This window comes from Bufo bufo, chromosome 2, assembly GCF_905171765.1.
Source record: "Bufo bufo chromosome 2, aBufBuf1.1, whole genome shotgun sequence".
Lineage (NCBI taxonomy): Eukaryota > Metazoa > Chordata > Amphibia > Anura > Bufonidae > Bufo > Bufo bufo.
The window spans coordinates 250,864,538-250,882,502 of NC_053390.1; the positions used below are offsets into that span (position 1 = coordinate 250,864,538).

General features: G+C 41.9%; 1 protein-coding gene across 1 annotated transcript in view; it reads left to right on the plus strand.

The window, feature by feature from the left end:
- Positions 1–17,965, plus strand: part of CLTCL1 (clathrin heavy chain like 1) — a 71,590-nt gene that overhangs the window by 20,873 nt on the left and 32,752 nt on the right. The window contains exons 3-8 of the mRNA XM_040416366.1: positions 12,467–12,735; positions 14,199–14,360; positions 15,543–15,656; positions 16,439–16,612; positions 16,897–17,094; positions 17,176–17,376. Of these exons, the coding sequence (XP_040272300.1) occupies positions 12,467–12,735; positions 14,199–14,360; positions 15,543–15,656; positions 16,439–16,612; positions 16,897–17,094; positions 17,176–17,376 (1,118 nt within the window). The remainder of the gene's footprint in view (positions 1–12,466; positions 12,736–14,198; positions 14,361–15,542; positions 15,657–16,438; positions 16,613–16,896; positions 17,095–17,175; positions 17,377–17,965) is intronic.

The following is a 17,965-nucleotide window of genomic DNA, read 5'->3' on the forward strand; positions in this document are numbered from 1 at the left end:
TTCACAAATATACATTTCTGACATTCAAAAACAAAACAAAAACAAATCAGTGACCAATATAGCCACCTTTCTTTGCAAGGACACCATGGATTCTGTCAGTGTTTTGATCTGTTCACCATCAACATTGCGTGCAGCAGCAACCACAGCCTCCCAGACACTGTTCAGAGAGGTGTACTGTTTTCCCTCCTTGTAAATCTCACATTTGATGATGGACCACAGGTTCTCAATGGGGTTCAGATCAGGTGAACAAGGAGGCCATGTCATTAGATTTTCTTCTTTTATACCCTTTCTTGCCAGCCACGCTGTGGAGTACTTGGACGCGTGTGATGGAGCATTGTCCTGCATGAAAATCATGTTTTTCTTGAAGGATGCAGACTTCTTCCTGTACCACTGCTTGAAGAAGGTATCTTCCAGAAACTGGCAGTAGGACTGGGAGTTGAGCTTGACTCCATCCTCAACCCGAAAAGGCCCCACAAGCTCATCTTTGATGATACCAGCCCAAACCAGTACTCCACCTCCACCTTGCTGGCGTCTGAGTCAGACTGGAGCTCTCTGCCCTTTACCAATCCAGCCACGGGCCCATCCACCTGGCCCATCAAGACTCACTCTCATTTCATCAGTCCATAAAACCTTAGAAAAATCAGTCTTGAGATATTTCTTGGCCCAGTCTTGACGTTTCAGCTTGTGTGTCTTGTTCAGTGGTGGTCGTCTTTCAGCCTTTCTTACCTTGGCCATGTCTCTGAGTATTGCACACCTTGTGCTTTTGGGCACTCCAGTGATGTTGCAGCTCTGAAATATGGCCAAACTGGTGGCAAGTGGCATCTTGGCAGCTGCACGCTTGACTTTTCTCAGTTCATGGGCAGTTATTTTGCGCCTTGGTTTTTCCACACGCTTCTTGCGACCCTGTTGACTATTTTGAATGAAACGCTTGATTGTTCGATGATCACGCTTCAGAAGCTTTGCAATTTTAAGAGTGCTGCATCCCTCTGCAAGATATCTCACTATTTTTGACTTTTCTGAGCCTGTCAAGTCCTTCTTTTGACCCATTTTGCCAAAGGAAAGGAAGTTGCCTAATAATTATGCACACCTAATATAGGGTGTTGATGTCATTAGACCACACCCCTTCTCATTACAGAGATGCACATCACCTAATATGCTTAATTGGTAGTAGGCTTTCGAGCCTATACAGCTTGGAGTAAGACAACATGCATAAAGAGGATGATGTGGTCAAAATACTCATTTGCCTAATAATTCTGCACGCAGTGTAATATACCATGGTGGAGTTACATGTACTTTAAACTGAGAATGAAGGAGAATTATATAAAGGACACTGTTTTTAGACATTTCCACTTTATATATACCTTGCTGCGGTGATCATCAGTATACATGTGACCACTGCATCCACTTATTGGCTGGAGCAGTAAAGCGCCTCTATCAGCGAGGTATATAAGGTATCGCCTATATTTTGCCTTATTGAAACCAGAGACCAGAATTTGGGCTGTGTATTGCGGTTCATTCGCATGAATGGGACTGAGCCATGTCGCTGATGGATGTAATGTCACAGGCCAAGCAGGAGGCCGCAGAGCTTGCACATGCACAGTGCCCCTTTTCAACAGTTGGTTGGCGGGGGAGCTGGAACCACACATGCTCGGCCACCCTTACCCCGCTTTGGGAGCTCTGAAAATAGTGATGAATGTAGAGATGGCCATGCTCTCCATTTACCAACAGAAGCGGAGCATGCTCTCAGATATTTTCTGAACTCCCATAGCAGTTGAGAGCATGCTGTGCATGTGCGGTGTGCTCTCCTTCACTTTGGGGGGCCCCGTTCTGAAAATAGGTGCTGGTCTCAGAGGTGGTACCAGCACTTATCTGACATTGATGGGGTATCCTAGAGAAATCATGTCTGAGATGGGTATTACCCTTTTAAAGTCAGTGTTTTCATGATAAAAGCTTTTTTACTAGCAGGGTAACTTCCTTTTAAGTCCTAATTTGCTTATTTTCTGATTTTCTTTTCAGTGTTGGCATGGTGACACATGGCAGAAGCAGCCATTTTGGCCCTTCACAGGGTAGCCATTCACCGTGTGCTGGTGGCCGCCTCTGCTGTGTGTCGCTGCTGGTTCCACCGTATTACTGCATACTTCAGCCTGTTGTCTTGTATCCTCTTGCTTCTTAGTATTTAATATGCTGTTCCCTTCCCTTTCTCTTCCGTTTTTTTTTTTACTTATGCTTTCTATCTTTTGTTTCCTTCTGCTTTCTCTTCTCAAACAGACGGTGAGTTTTTACTTGGTCCTGTCTCTTATGACTTTGTGTGTGAGGTAACGTTCATCAATATGGACAACTGTTATGTCTCATGTAGGTTGTACATGACTTCATGTTCTCAATTCCCTGTTTGATGAGAATCACAATCACAACTACATTTGTATTCACCAGTCCGCTGCATTTCATCATCCACTCTCCATTATTGCCTGTATCGTTGTGGAGAGACGCAGGCAACGCACTGGCCAAGGCCTGAGTCCTATTCTAATTAACAGGACCTGTACATGAGACTCCTCGGACATCTTATGGTTGCCTGGGAAGCTTCACAAGACTTCTCGGGTGTCTTGCAGTTTTGATATTTAGTCGTCACGCGGTGCTGCTCATTGAACAGCAGGGGCCGTTATGGGGGATTTATGATCCACATGTTGCATCAAAAATTAAACTAAAAACTCCATGTTAGTGCACTGCCTTTTTAAAGGTAGCTCACCACTTGAACTGATAAACCTTAAAAAGGACCTGTTACCCCTCCTGACGTGTCTGTTTTAGTTAATAGTTGTATCCCTCATAAAATAACAGTTCTGAAGCCTTTTTTCTTAGAATTGACGACTGGTCGCAAGGCTTTGGGTACACAGCGATTTAGGTCGCCACAACCGTTGTCTGGTTAAAGATCTCAGCAGCAGTGCAGCCACACAACATAATGGAAGTCAGTGGTGTCACCGTGAGACTTGCAAGTTGCCATTCCAAAAAATGTAACACTGTAGCCACAGCCTTACCATTCCCTTCTCAGAAAGGTCTGTTATGTGTCCAAGAGGAATGGCAACCACAGAGAAAAGTTGCTCCATGATTGTTACTGAATAGGTAAGTATTTAAAGGGGTTGTCTCACTTCAGCAAATTGCATTCACTAATGTATTGTGATTGTCCATGTTGCCTCCTTTGCTGGCTTAATGCATTTTTCCATTACAGTGCACACTACTAGTTTTTTATGTCAATATAAATGCCATTTGCTGAAGTGACACAACCCCTTTAACAAAGCAGGCAGGTTCGATTAAAAAAATAACTTTCAGAGAGACTGAAAGCCCCATAGCTCTTACCAAAAGCACATTATTTAAAAAAAAAAAAAACACCCCTACAACAGGCGTTCTCTCCACAGCACTATTGACTGGCAAGCAGCGGCGTTCTCTCTGCTGCTATACTAGCAGCTTATATTAATACATAGCACCCGCAGTGGTAAATCTGAATGTTTTCATTTTACTGAATCATTTTTAAAGGGGTTCTCCGGGGCTTTGACTAAATCCTAGCTGTCGGAACAACCTGCGGAAGGAAGATCATTTCACCACTACCTACCTTCCTGTTGCACCGCCAATCCCAAAATCTGGGCTTTGCTCACTTGACCGTCTGTCTGGCTTCTGGGTCTTCTGCTCAAATAGGTGTGTTCCTGAGTCTTCCTTTACGGCAGCATTTACAGTATGCAGCTGAACAGGACTCTGAAACGCGTCCAGTCAAGACCTGAGCGGAAGACCCTGCAGTCATAATGAGTGCAGATTGATGGAGATGTAACTACTAACCAGGCTACTTCCAACAACAGCTCAGAAGGCTGCAGGACTTTTCATAAAGCTTGGCGGACCCCTTTAATGCATGCAAATATTTATATATGTAATATATGTCTTTTAAAAAAACCACATGGCCCGTCTAGTCTGCCTTTACATTATTTTATTGTTTAATTTCATTAATGCTGAATTCATCTTCTCATCTGCTGCAAGTTTGTTCCAAGCATTTACTATCTTTCAGTAAAATATTTTCTGACATAACATCTGTTCTCACCCCCATCTAGTTTAAGATTTCTGTTTAATCCACATCCTGAAAGAATGCAGAAGTATTCCAAAAGTTACACTTTTGCACTTCACCACAAAGCCTTTTAGAAAAGAGAGAGGAAAAAAATATTCTTATCTATAGCCAAAGTGGAATGTGAATTTGAAACATCCTGTGAATTTGGGAAACGGAAAGGGTTGGGTCCAGGGTGGAACAGCAGCTTGGTGTGTACCGGCACAGACTCACACTATCCAATCAGTGCTGCTGTTTTCAGACTGTGCAGGTACACCCCCCAACTGGTTACCACCCTTCTGTACCCTTACTGCAGACTGCTAGCAATTCACTCATAACTTCTAGTAGAAATAATAAAGGAATGGCACAACGTACAGCCATAAGACTAGATGCTCTAGAATTGTTATTACATGGGGAATGCATTTATCTATGAAAACAGACATGTCAGGAGTGGTGAAAGGTTCTCTTTAAATGAGCTTACGGTTCACTGTGGCCTTTTGGTGCTGTTTGTATCTACATTGTGGTACAGTTCAGCACCCATATCAGCATTTTTAAGCCATTTATAATGGATCTGCCAACCTTAAAGGGGAGATAACAACAAAATTAAACTAATTCCCCCAAATGCTGTAAATGTAATAAATTTGTGAAATGCTATAAATGTAATTAAAGTTAGTAGAATGTTTTATTCTCTTGGACAACCCCCTTTTCCTTCCAGCTTTACAACGCATTCTTTTTAGTGGTTGGTATGTTGTTTTTTCCTCTTCTCCTGATTGCATGTGCCGAACAGAGGCTTCATACATAACCAAATGAGAGAATACATGAAGTCCATCAATAAATCGCATTGATAAATAAGGTAAAGAAAGCGTGTTTGTGCGCTAAGAACTGCAGAAATGTTCTAGATGTATCGCTGAATTCTGCAGTCATAACAAACACCCACTGACTATGCTGAGCGCTATCCTGCTGAAATATCCCAGGCTGCCCGCTGAATTCCTGGAATCTTCTGCCACAAACAGCCACGTGTTACATACATTTCTCCTGCCTGGACCCGCTCTTCCCTATTAATATGGCTTACTCATTTTATACTTAACCCACAACCTACTGCCGATCTAATTCAGCCCAGTAATAGTTCTGGCAGGGAATCAAATAATGGGGAAATATATTCTGATTCACGTTTTAGTATGTATCGTGAGATGGCATTCCCAGTTTCCCGTCAAGACAAATGCAGAACATATGACTTTAGTAGACGTGTATAAACATACATACTGTCTGAGCATGTGTCTCCAGTTCTTTTTTTCTTTTTTCCAAAGACTTCCTGCCAGGAAGTTTATTCACACCCTTACATCCACATATTTTTTTATGTATTAATTACTGGAACAGTTTTAGAGTGTTACATCATTTTTTTAATTGTGCGTTTTATCTCACTTGAACCATTTGAGGATTCTGCAGGTTCATTTGTCTGCTAGATGAATCTAAAAAAAAATCGATTAAATGACACCAAGATGCCAGAAGTGAGCTCCAACTCCTAAGTTTACTAGCAAACCTTTTTATTTGTATTTTACCAAATAATGATAGTTTTGTTATTAAAATGGTTATCCCACAAAAAGTATTACAGTGCAGTGAATAGAGCATTGCAAATGAAGTATTATTGCAATATATATGTAATAATAAAAATATTGTTTAGTTTTTCCTCTCTGGTAGCGCCCCCTTCTGTTTATGCTTCTGGTCCACCTTCTCCTGCATTCAGTGGTCGGCTAACCTGCTTCTCTGTTCCTCTCCCCTCAGTGCTGGCATACTGATCTCATAATGAAGAGGTCCAGACACCTTACATTCATTCATTTATTCCTACTGCTAAATTCAGAGAGGGGTATATGTATGTGTGTGTGTATATGTATATATATATATATATATATATATATATATATATATATATATATATATATATATATATATATATAATATAGCTGTATCTCTATCTACACCGAGAAGATGGAAATTTTGGAGGCATTACATACCATAGTGTGTGTCTCTTGGGCTATATGTTTGGGCTATTTTTTATGCAGGAAGGAAGGGATTTACTTGAGCTTATTGCAGTGCATCCTGGGAGATGCTGGTGAATGATGACAAGCTGTACACCCACAGAAAGGGAAGAAAGTCCTCCAGATCTGTAAAAAATTAAAAAAAATAAAGTTTTAAATTTGTGGGATTACCTATTTGGAGGTTCTGGAAATGAGGCTACATTCACATGGCTGCATTTTTTTTGTGGTCCGCAAACTGCTGATACCGGACGTCTGTGTCCCACATGGATCCCACTCTCAAAATGCCTATTCTTGCCTGCTAAATTGACAAGAATAGGACATGTTCTATAACTTGTGGCACTGACGTGGACAGCACATGGATGACATCTGTTGGGCAGGGACACACCGCATTATGTATCATTATAATGCTTTGAGGTCCCATCACAGGAGCAGAGGTCAGGCCCCACACTGTTTCCCCACGATCAATACTCGTCTGAGATTGGCCATACACTTTTTTTTTTTTTTTTTTTTTTTTTTACTGCTTTAATAAAACCTGTCCTACCGTTCTGTGTCAGGATGTGAGGAAAAGATTTATTGTGGAATTGCCTACTGCATACGCATTGGCTGAATCTCTGCCTATTAAGGCGCATTCAGACAACCTCGCCGTGTTTTGCTGTCCACAAATTGCAGATCCGCAAAACACGGATGCTGCCAGTGTATCTTCTGCAATTTGCAGAACGGAACTGCTTTCCATAGCATATGACACAGTTGCTGCTTACCGTGCCTGTATTGTGGGAATGAAGCTGTCAATAGAGGGAGCTGAAGACACTTGGAGAGGTTTTTAGGAAAAGGCAGCATTAAAAGGAGTCTCTCACCTCCAAAATTTGTTTCAAAATAAGCATATCACCATGTAGGGTAGGTGCCTAAAAAAATGAAATCCTGCCCTCTAATCCTGGGGAAAATACGGTTTCTGGTGCACGTAGCTTCCCCTGCATCATCACTGCTGGCTCAGAAATCTCAAGGACCATCATTGAAACAAGAATGTGCACCTAATGGATGGTCACAGTGCACCAAAAACACTTGCATAACGATGAAAAGGAGCATTTCTCAGGTTTAAAGGCAGATGAATTTACAGTAATGGTAGAGCATAAGAAGACTACCAGCTACTGTGGTGCTCGGTGGGTGCACAATATGAGCCTGAAGTGTTGTTTGGGTCTGACCCCTATACAGTATATCAGGCTTGACATGTTCTTTTGCACATTTTGAATATGGGCCTAAGAATGGGTTCAAGTGGAGTAAACATTCCATAAGGCCTCCCTCCACTTGTATATATTACATTATTCTGTCATCTGATGCTCCAGCATACACCCATAGGAGAAGCCATGGAAGACATCCAGGGGAGGATGAACTCTGTGTCACGTTTTTTGTATTTTGATCTGCTGCTCCACTCAACCAGAAAGCACGTGCCGCTTCTCTGGGTGTGGGTGGGTAGCTGTGGTACGCTTAGTGGAATGTCATTTTTGTGCTATTTGATGTCATTTTAAGAAGGCAAAGCAGAATGATGTGTTCTAAAAAAATCTGCCCAAAATAGTAAGACATCGAAAACCTACCTAACCCTAAACGGGTTTCAGGGATTTTAATAAATTAGATTCGCACCTGAAAGGTTGAAAAATAAATCGTTAATGGGGGGCAGGGGGATATACCATGAGGGTAATATTTTGTCAGTTTTGATTGAATTTGCTTTGACGCACTTTGCACCAAATTTATCAGAGATAGCATGTTTGATAGGTTTAAATGCTTCATATTTTTCGTGTCATCATGCCTTGCGCAGGAGCACATCTCCCTTATGCCTGTGCCTCTGCCGTTCCCCTCTCTGGTCAGCGGCTTCATCCACTGAGCTGTACAAGCGCCAGATGGATGTGCAGTCTAGTGGATGAACCAACAGAAGGGTACAAACAGCGCAGGTGCAGACATAAGGGAGATGTGTGCTTGCACAAGGCATGATGATGTTGAAGAAGGTAGTTGATGGAGAGAAGAACAGGAGGGGAGGAGTGGGACTCCTTTCTAATGGGTGCGGCTGGGGTCCTTTAGAGATGACTACAGCCCCTTGGGCTCTCTTACCCTCAATTGCATATTTATAAAGACCTATTTTTTGGGACCAAAAGAGGGATCAGGACAGAAAGGTATGTTTGGAAATGACATTAGAAGAGCTACAGTGCTATGCAAACAGAAGTGGTGACAGAATTGCATATTTACTTACAGGAATTTAGAAAAGTTATTTGTTCAGAAATTGTATTCCAATAAATGTTTTATGTTCTATCTATGTAGCCTGATTATTACATGTATGAAGTGTAATAAAAGGCAGGCGTTGGAGTCGGGACGTTGGCCTGTGTGTGTGTCACTGCAGAGATGGGAAGGGGTTTTGCTCATGAGTACACCCAACTCCCCAAAAACAATTATCTGGTGTATTCTTTCAGAGCTCCTAATAGCCAAACAGCACATTTTTTGCCATTCTTGCTACTAGTATGGATCCGCAGCTATAATGTGCTGCCCTCACATAGGACAGCATATTACTCTAACAGAGCAACTTTAAACGTTTAACTTAATGACCTTGTTCTGATGTGTGGGGGATGCATTTTATTTTCTTCTAGCATGGAGCCACACAGCAGGTGAGGTTTAGCTTGGGTCATGTTTCTGCATTACTTCCATTATGGGATCTCTCTTCGGCCTGCTGTTTCCTGGGATGGAGCCAAATTCCATTGAATACTCTTATGAGAAAATTCTTTTCATGTTTAGAAGAACTGCAGGGAGGTGTCGGCGGCATTATTATTGTATATTTATGCAGTCTTTTAAAGCTTCAGGTAGTGTAGTTTAATTCCAAAATGCATCTTAGGCTACTTTCACACTAGCGTTTTTGCTGGCCCTGGCAGGATTCAGCAAAAACGCTTCCGTTGCTGATAATACATAGATACTGAACGGATCCAGTTGTATTATCTTTAATATAGCCAAGACGGATCCTTTGTGAACCCCATTGAAAGTCAATGGGGGACGGATCAGTTTTCTATTGTGTCCCATGACTGTTTGCTTTCCGGTATGGGAACGCAACCAAACCAACCGAATGCATTTTGGAGCACTCCGTTCTGTTCAGTTACATTTTGTCTCCATTGACAATGAATTTTTTCGATTTTGAGACCCTATGACTGATCTCAATACCGGAAAATAGAAAAGTTAGTGTGAAAGTAGCCTAACATATAGTGAAGTGGAAGTATGTGCAGCGTTTTGGGGTCCGCATGACGATGCGAAGGCAAACTGATCCGTCACCATTGACTTGCATTGTGTGTCAGGACGGATCCGTTTTCACTGACGCAATTTGGCACAATAGAAAACGAATCCATCCTACATTGACTTTCAATGGTGTTCAAGACGGATCCGTTTTGACAATGTTAAAGATAATACAAACAGATCCGTTCTGAACGGATGCATGCGGTTGTATTATCAGTGCGGATCCGTCTGCGCTGATCCATGATGGATCCGCACCCAACGCAAGTGTGAAAGTAGCCTGAGAAGGACCGAACAGGTTACTAGACATTTCTCGGTGATACTACATACTACAAAGTCTCTTGTGGTCGCTTGTACTATTAATTTATGTGTTCCAGCGGTGATAACTTTTTTTTTTTTTTTTTTTTTTTCTTCTTTAATTTGGCTATATGAGACCTTGAATTTTGCGGGATGAGTTGTAGGGCTTTCTTTAGGAACACTTTTCGGGTGCATGTAGTGTATTAAATAACTTCTATTTTATTTTTAGGGGAAAGATAAAAAAAATATTTTGGGGGATACATTTTTATGGCGTTCACTGTGTGGCATAAATGGCATGATAACTTTATTCTGTGGGTCAGTGCGATTATGATGATGCCAGATTTATATATTTTGTTTTAAATATTTTTTTCCTCTGCTATACTGCAGGCTAAATTCAATAGAGATGTAAACCTCCTGGCACTCTGGAGGGTTGCTGCTTGGAGGCGGGTTCCCGCCCCACGTAGTAAATAAAATAGAAAACTCCAGCAATGTGCATTTGTATCAAAGAATATTTCGTTTATTTTGAAAATGCGGCGTCGTGATGTGACGTTTCGGCCACTTAGGCCTTTATCAAACTACTGCCGCTGTCGGGAAATACGCCAGTTGTAGTTGCGCTATTAGATGCTGATAGTGTGTATCCACACACTAGATGAGGAAGCGCCTCATCTAGTGTGTGGATACACACTATCAGCATCTAATAGCGCAACTACAACTGGCTTATTTCCCGACAGCGGCAGTAGTTTGATAAAGGCCTAAGTGGCCGAAACGTCACATCACGACGCCGCATTTTCAAAATAAACGAAATATTCTTTGATACAAATGCACATTGCTGGAGTTTTCTATTTTATTTATCTATACTGCAGGCTGTCAGTCCCCCCACTGCCCCCCTGTCCTTCAGGCTGGCTGAGATCAAAGGCTGGGTAGCAGCTAGAGATATCAGCCTGGTCTTGTTTGAAAGCTGACAGTCTTTAAAGAGGACCTTTCACCTTGAAAAACATTGAACTAAGTATGCTGCCATGCAGAGCGGCGCCCAGGGATCTCACTGCACTTACTATTATTCCTGGGCGCCGCTCCGTTCTCCCGTTATGCCCTCCGGTATCTTCTCTCACTAAGTTATAATAGGCGGTGTCTGCCCTTGTTCTGTGGGCGTCTCCTTCTCCTAGGCTGTAGCACTGGCCAATCGCAGCGCACAGCTCACAGCCTGGGAGGGTTTTTTCTCCCAGGCTGTGAGCTGTGCGCTGCGATTGGCCAGCGCTACTGCCTAGGAGACGCCCACAGAACAAGGGCAGACACCGCCTACTATAACTTAGTGAGTGAAGATACCGGAGGGCATAACGGGAGAACGGAGCGGCGTCCAGGAATAATAGTAAGTGCAGCGAGATCCCTGGGCACCGCTCTCCATGGCAGCATACTTAGTTCACAATGTTTTTCAAGGTGAAAGGTCCTCTTTAAGGCTACTTTTACACTAGGAAATCCAGCAAAAACGCTTCCGTTACTGGTAATACAACCGGCTGCATTCGTTATGAATGCATCCGGTTGTATTATCTTTAACATAGCCAAGACGTATCCGTCATGAACTCCATTGAAAGTCAGTGGGGGACGGATCAGTTTTCAATTGTGTCAGAGAAAACGGCCCTATTGACTTGCCTTGTGGGTTATGACGGATCCTTCTTGCTCTGCATCTCAGGACGGAAAGCAAACCACAGCATGCTGTGGTTTGCTCTCCGGTATAAGAACGGAACTGAATGCATTTTAGAGCATTCCATTCTGTTCAGTTACGTTTTGTCCCCATTGACGGATCTCCATACCGGAAAACATTAACGCTAGTGTGAAAGTAGCCTAAAACAGGACTAGAATCACAGCATTCTCTCCTACATTGGATCGGGAGTGAAAGCAGCTGAAACCTGCTTTCAATTTCAGCTGCTGTCACTCCCAACCCGATTTCTAACCGCTATATCTCCCGATGTAGATGAGATAATATGGTTATTTTGGTCTTGTTTTAAAGCTTAGATTGTCAACTCTTTACAAGTCTGTTATCTCTACCCAGCCCAAGATATGAGGAGTTTAAGCAGCCCTTCTGCCCCACCCCTTTATGTATTTAAAAGTATAGACACATAGAATGTGTCGGCAGATAAGAACCATTTGGCCCATCTAGTCTGCCCAATATATCTGAATCCTATGAATAGTCCCTGGCCCTATCTTATATGAAGGATAGCCTTATGCCTATCCCATGCATGCTTAAACCCCTTCACTGTATTTGCAGCTACCACTTCTGCAGGAAGGCTATTCCATGCATCCTTTACTCTCTCAGTAAAGTAATACTTCCTTATATTACTTTTAAACCTTTGCCCCTCTAATTTAAAACTGTGTCCTCTTGTGGTAGTTTTTCTTCTTTTAAATATGCTCTCCTCCTTTACCGAGTTGATTCCCTTTAAGTATTTAAAAGTATAGATTATGTATTTAAAAGTTGATTGAGCTCTGCTTGGGCTGAACTGTTGAGTACTTCTCTCAAAGCCCGAGCAGAGCTCGGGCAAAACTGTTAGGTGCTTAAAGGGATGACATTGTTCAAATTTTATACTATATGGCCAATTTTAAGTTTGGGATGAGAAATTTTCTTTAAGAATTTGTCAACTTCAAGAAATGTCAGTGGTCTTCTGTGCTGGTCTTCTAACCCATTGCCATATATCACTGACCTACTCATTTCTTATTTTTACATAATTATTTATTTATTTTCTTAAAAAAAAATGGTAACAGAAACCTGTATTTATATTGTTACTGTTACTTTTTCATATTCTAGCGGGAAAAACCCTACAAATCTTTAACATTGAGATGAAGAGTAAGATGAAGGCTCACACCATGTCTGAGGAGGTTATCTTTTGGAAGTGGATATCTGTCAACACAGTGGCTCTGGTGACTGAGACAGCGGTTTATCATTGGAGCATGGAAGGAGACTCGCAACCACAGAAAATGTTTGATCGTCATGCAAGTCTTGCTGGCTGTCAGATCATCAACTACAGGACAGATGAGCAACAGAAGTGGCTTCTTCTGATTGGCATCTCTGCCCAGGTATTATCATGTGAAGTCATCTCATCACTTACTGTGCCTATACCCTAGAAAATTCCAGCTGTGACGTAAAGTGGCTATAGACATCAGATATGTTAATAGTTTCACAAAGATCCTCCAAAGATCTGATAGGTTCTTTTTCCAACTGTTCTGTTTTAGAGGGGTTGTCAATTCAGCAAATGTCATTTATCATGTAGAGAAAGTTAATACAAGCCGCTTATTAATGTATTGTGATTATCCATATTGCTTCCTTTGCTGGCCTGATTCATTTTTCCATCACATTATACACTGCTCATATCCATGGTTCCGACCACCTTTCAATTCAGCAACAGCGGTCATGCTTGCACACTATAAGAAAAAGCTCTGACCTCTCTGGTGGCCGGGACCATGGTATCAGCCATAGGCACACATGCGTAGCAGCTCCCGTCCTGTCAACCTCATATCTGTGCTGCAGTGGTGGCCGTAAGCCCTGGAAACCAGCAGCGTATAGTGTGATAGAAAAATGAATCAAACCAGCAAAGGAAGCAATATGGACAATCACAATACATTAGTAAATGCCTTGTATTAACTTTATCTACAAGGTTACTCACTAAAAGGCAACAACAGAGATGTCTGACAGTCATTCATCTTGTCCCTTTTCCAAAAGCACGCATGTTTTGGCTGGGGCAGACAATCCATATATATGGTGCTGTTGGATACTTGTGAGTGACTGACTGTGGTCAGCTGTATCTGTTGGCTGACATATTTCTTCTGACTTCATTATAACCATGCAAGTATGCATGTTTGTTTCCATGGGTAAAGGGCATTAAACCATTGTCCAATTGCCCTGGCAGTAACGTATCTCCTGTGGGAACAAAGGATCATTATAGTTGATTTCCCTCTTTACTTCGACATCTGCCTTCAGAGGACATTCTGGAGGCTTGTATACATAGTATGTGATCGGCCAATCCTACTAAATTTCTCTTGTCCTCGGGAAATTCTTATTTGTCCAGTTGAAGAACAGGGTCCAGATGAATAAACATCAACGGCATAATCTGATCCAGACTGTGTAAATCATTCTGCCTGTTTAAAGTGACTACAAACCTGACATGACTTAAAGGTGACCATACGGTCTGCAAAAAAAAAAAAAAAAAAACAGATTTCATTTGTGTGCTGTCCGCATCCGTGTTTCTGTCCCACAAATTCTAAAAGATGTCCTACTCTCGTCCTTTTTCCAGACAAGAATAGCCATTTCTATTAATTCGCACTAAGAAAAATGCGGATTGCATGCAAAGGTTTCTGTATTTTGCAGACTGCCTAATTAATACGGTAGTGTGCATGTCGCCTAAGACTGTCTGTCTAAATTGATAGTCTTACTTTTAGACAGTATATTAGCCATGAGTAGCTTTTTAAAAAAAAAAATCAATCTTGATCTTTTCATTTTGTGTATGTTGAATTCTTATCTACATCATTGTACTGTGTTATAGCAAAACCGCGTGGTGGGTGCAATGCAGCTGTATTCTGTGGACAGGAAGGTCTCACAGCCCATTGAGGGCCACGCTGCAGCTTTTGCGGAATTTAAAATTGAAAGAAATACAAAGCCCTCAACTCTTTTCTGCTTTGCTGTTCGTGGTCAGGCAGGTGGCAAGGTAAGTCAGAGACTGAAAGTTATAATCTGCTTTGGAATTGCCTGCATAAAGAACTTTAAAATTGTGTTGAACGAACAAAAAAAAAAAACTTAACTGAAGAAGGCCAGAAAATAAATGTAGATTAGCTGTCATTATATTCATAAGTCAGTAGTGTTGTATGATGACCCTAACCAACCACAAGCTGATTAGACTTCTTACTAGCTGGAGAATCTGGGTTTAAAGTGTAACTGCCGTTTCATATTTTATTTATTTTGCTAGTGACAGGGAACACTTTTGTAATATACTTTATTTAGTGAAAACGTTTATTTGTGCTAGAAAACTGGGGCTGAAATGTCCCTTAGCAGCGCTCTTTCAGGGACATCTGTCTTCTATTCGCATAGAAGAGAGGGGCTGTGCGGGAGCTGCGGGCCTCTGCCTGCTCTGCTCCCTCACAGCCTGGTGGAGAAAAGACCCTTATGTGTTTAGAAAGTAAATCTACATTCCCCCTTTTTATAAAATATGAACTTCTACACTAGAGTGGCCAGCGCTGTCAGTGAGCTGCTTTTCCCCTGCCCTCCCGGCGGGCTGACTAATGAACCAGCCGCCGGGAGCGATGCCTGTGTGAGCGGTAAGCGCTTACTACTGGCAGTGCAGGCAGGCAGGGGGAAGAATGTATTAATAAAACATGCTAATTAATAAAACTTATACAGTATAATTCTAAAAGCTCAACCGTTGTCCAGATTTCTGACCAACCCCGTTTTGCGGTACAGAAAGCTCCACTTCATGCTCAACATGGGTGGAGAGCTTCCATTCCCCTATTTGTGGCCCTCTGTCTGGGTCAGTTCCTTAGCTAAGCCAGCCCTCTTCTCTATTATGGCTGATGTAGAGGCAGAGAAGGAAGCTGGCTTAGTTAATAAACCGGGCCATACACTCGAGCCATGGTCTGAGAAAGCTCTCTGCCCATGTTGTGATGATGGTGTTGGATGGAACTTGCTCCACTGCAAGAGGTGGTGTGAAGTTAGGACATCGGTGCGGCTTTCATATTTTATGCTATGTTATTAAGTTACATTAATTGTAATTTTCATAACATCTAAACAACTTTTTATGTCACCACACAACCCCTTCAACTTCTCAAAAAAATGTCATGTACATTCCATTTATTTTAAAGGTGCATATGACATGGTTTTGTCTGCTTCCATCTAGCTGCACATTATAGAGGTTGGACAACCTGCCAATGGAAACCAGCCTTTTACAAAGAAAGCTGTGGATGTCTTCTTTCCTCCTGAAGCTCAGACGGACTTCCCTGTGGCTATGCAGGTATAGTGCTTTAAAAATATACAGATGCATATGAATTAATTAGAATATTTTCGAAAAGTTTATATATTTCAGTAATTCAGTTCAAAAAGTGAAACTCATATATTATATAGATTCATTACACACAGAGTGATCTATTTCAAGCGTTTATTTCGTTTAATGTTGGTGATTATGGCTCACAGCTATTGAAAACCCAAAAGTCAGTATCTCAGATAATTAGAATATTGTGAAAAATTCCAGACTCATATTGTAGACTCATGGTGTCACACTCTAATCAGCTAATCAACAGAGGACACCTGCAAAAGTTTCCTACGCCTTTAAATGGTCCCTCAGTCTGGTTCTGTAGGTTACACAATCATGGCAAAGACTGTTGACTTGACAGTTGTCCAGAAGACAGTCACTGACACCCTCCACAGGGCGGGTAAGCCATAAAAGGTTATTGCTAAAGAAGCTGGCTGTTCAAAGTGTTTACATCTGGTGCATCATGGTCATTGTCACCTCCCTGCACTGGCTTCAACAGTGATGTGACGCTTGTGGCCATGTCACTGTTGAAGCCAGTCATTGGCTGCAGTGGAGCATGTGACCATGACCATTCTGCGCCAGATGTAAACACTGCAGTGACTTGAACATGGACACACTAGAGCCAGCAGGGAGGACCAGACCGGAGAGTTTAATGGATGTATATTGCAATAATACCTTATAACCCATTTAAACCTTTAAATCTTTTAGCCATTTTGTAAAATGTTTTCTGATCAGTTATGTCTCTACCTTCCCATTGTGTACAGATTGGAGCTAAACATGGTGTGATCTATCTCATCACAAAATATGGCTACATCCACTTGTATGATCTTGAGTCTGGTGCCTGCATTTACATGAACCGTATCAGTGCTGATACCATCTTTGTTACTGCTCCTTATGAACCTACGTCTGGAATCATTGGTGTGAATAAGAAAGGACAAGTAAGAATGTTACAATGTTTATTAATGGTGTTGTGTAAATTTGGATATTGCAAACTGTAAGCTATCAATCTGAATGGGAACTTACTAGGGCCTATATATAGTACAGCTTCCAGAGGAGGAAGGAGACTGATTAGGGACTGTATATTTACAGCTACAAGAGGGTAAAGGAAAGGGTCTGGTAGTGATGTGGAGCAGTGGCTGGTGAGAGACATGTGTATGCAAGGCTTTTTGGCAGTTGTTTATGGACTAATACTGTTTTCTTTCCCTTTCTGTCCCTTGTTCAGGTACTATCGGTTTGTGTGGAAGAAGACAACATTGTCAACTATGCTACAAATGTCCTACAGAACCCTGACCTGGGACTGCGTATGGCTGTCAGAAGCAACTTAGCAGGTGCTGAAGAGCTTTTTGCACGGAAGTTTAACACTTTGTTTGCTCAAGGGAATTATTCTGAATCTGCTAAGGTGGCTGCCTCTGCTCCAAAGGTACCTTGGTATTCGTTTTCCAGCAGATTTTACAGAGTTAAAAAAATGTGCCTTTCATTAACGTCCTGAACATCTCTCCAGGGAATCCTTCGTACTGCAGAGACTATCAGGAAGTTCCAGAGTGTACCTGCTCAACCTGGGCAAGCTTCCCCTTTGCTTCAGTATTTTGGGATTCTGTTAGATCTGGGTCAACTGAACAAGTTTGAGTCTCTAGAACTTTGCAGGCCGGTCCTGCAGCAAGGGCGCAAGCAGCTCTTGGAAAAGTGGTTGAAAGAAGATAAGGTAGGGTTCTATAATATTGGTTTTTAGCTGTTATGTTTCATTGTCTTGTTGCTTGATACATTTTTTATTTTCTTTTATTTTCCTGTCACCCCTTCACCAGTTGGCAGTTTGAAGGGGCTGTGGCTCTTGGGCTTAAATGGGATAAGGCTGCATTTAGGCTACTTTCACATCTGCGTTTTTGCAGGATCAGTCATGGATCAGCAAAAACGCTTCTGTCATGATAACACAACCATCTGAATCCGTTATGAACGTATCCGGTTGTATTATCTCTAAAATAGCCATGATGGATCAGTTTCTATAACCATTGTAAGTCAGTGGAGAATGGATCAGTTTTCTTTTGTGTTAGAGAAAACTGATCCATCACCATTGACTTACATTTTGAATCATGACTGATCCGTCTTGCTCTGCATCCCAGGACGCAAGTAAAAACGCTGCATGCAGCGTTTTTGTGTGCGTGATGGGAACGGAATGCATTCTGGTTCCTTTCAGTCCAGTTTTGTCCCCATTGACAATGAATGGGGGCAAAACTGAAGCGTTTTCCTCCGCTATTGAGATCCTATGGCGGATCTCAATAGCAGAAAGGGAAAGC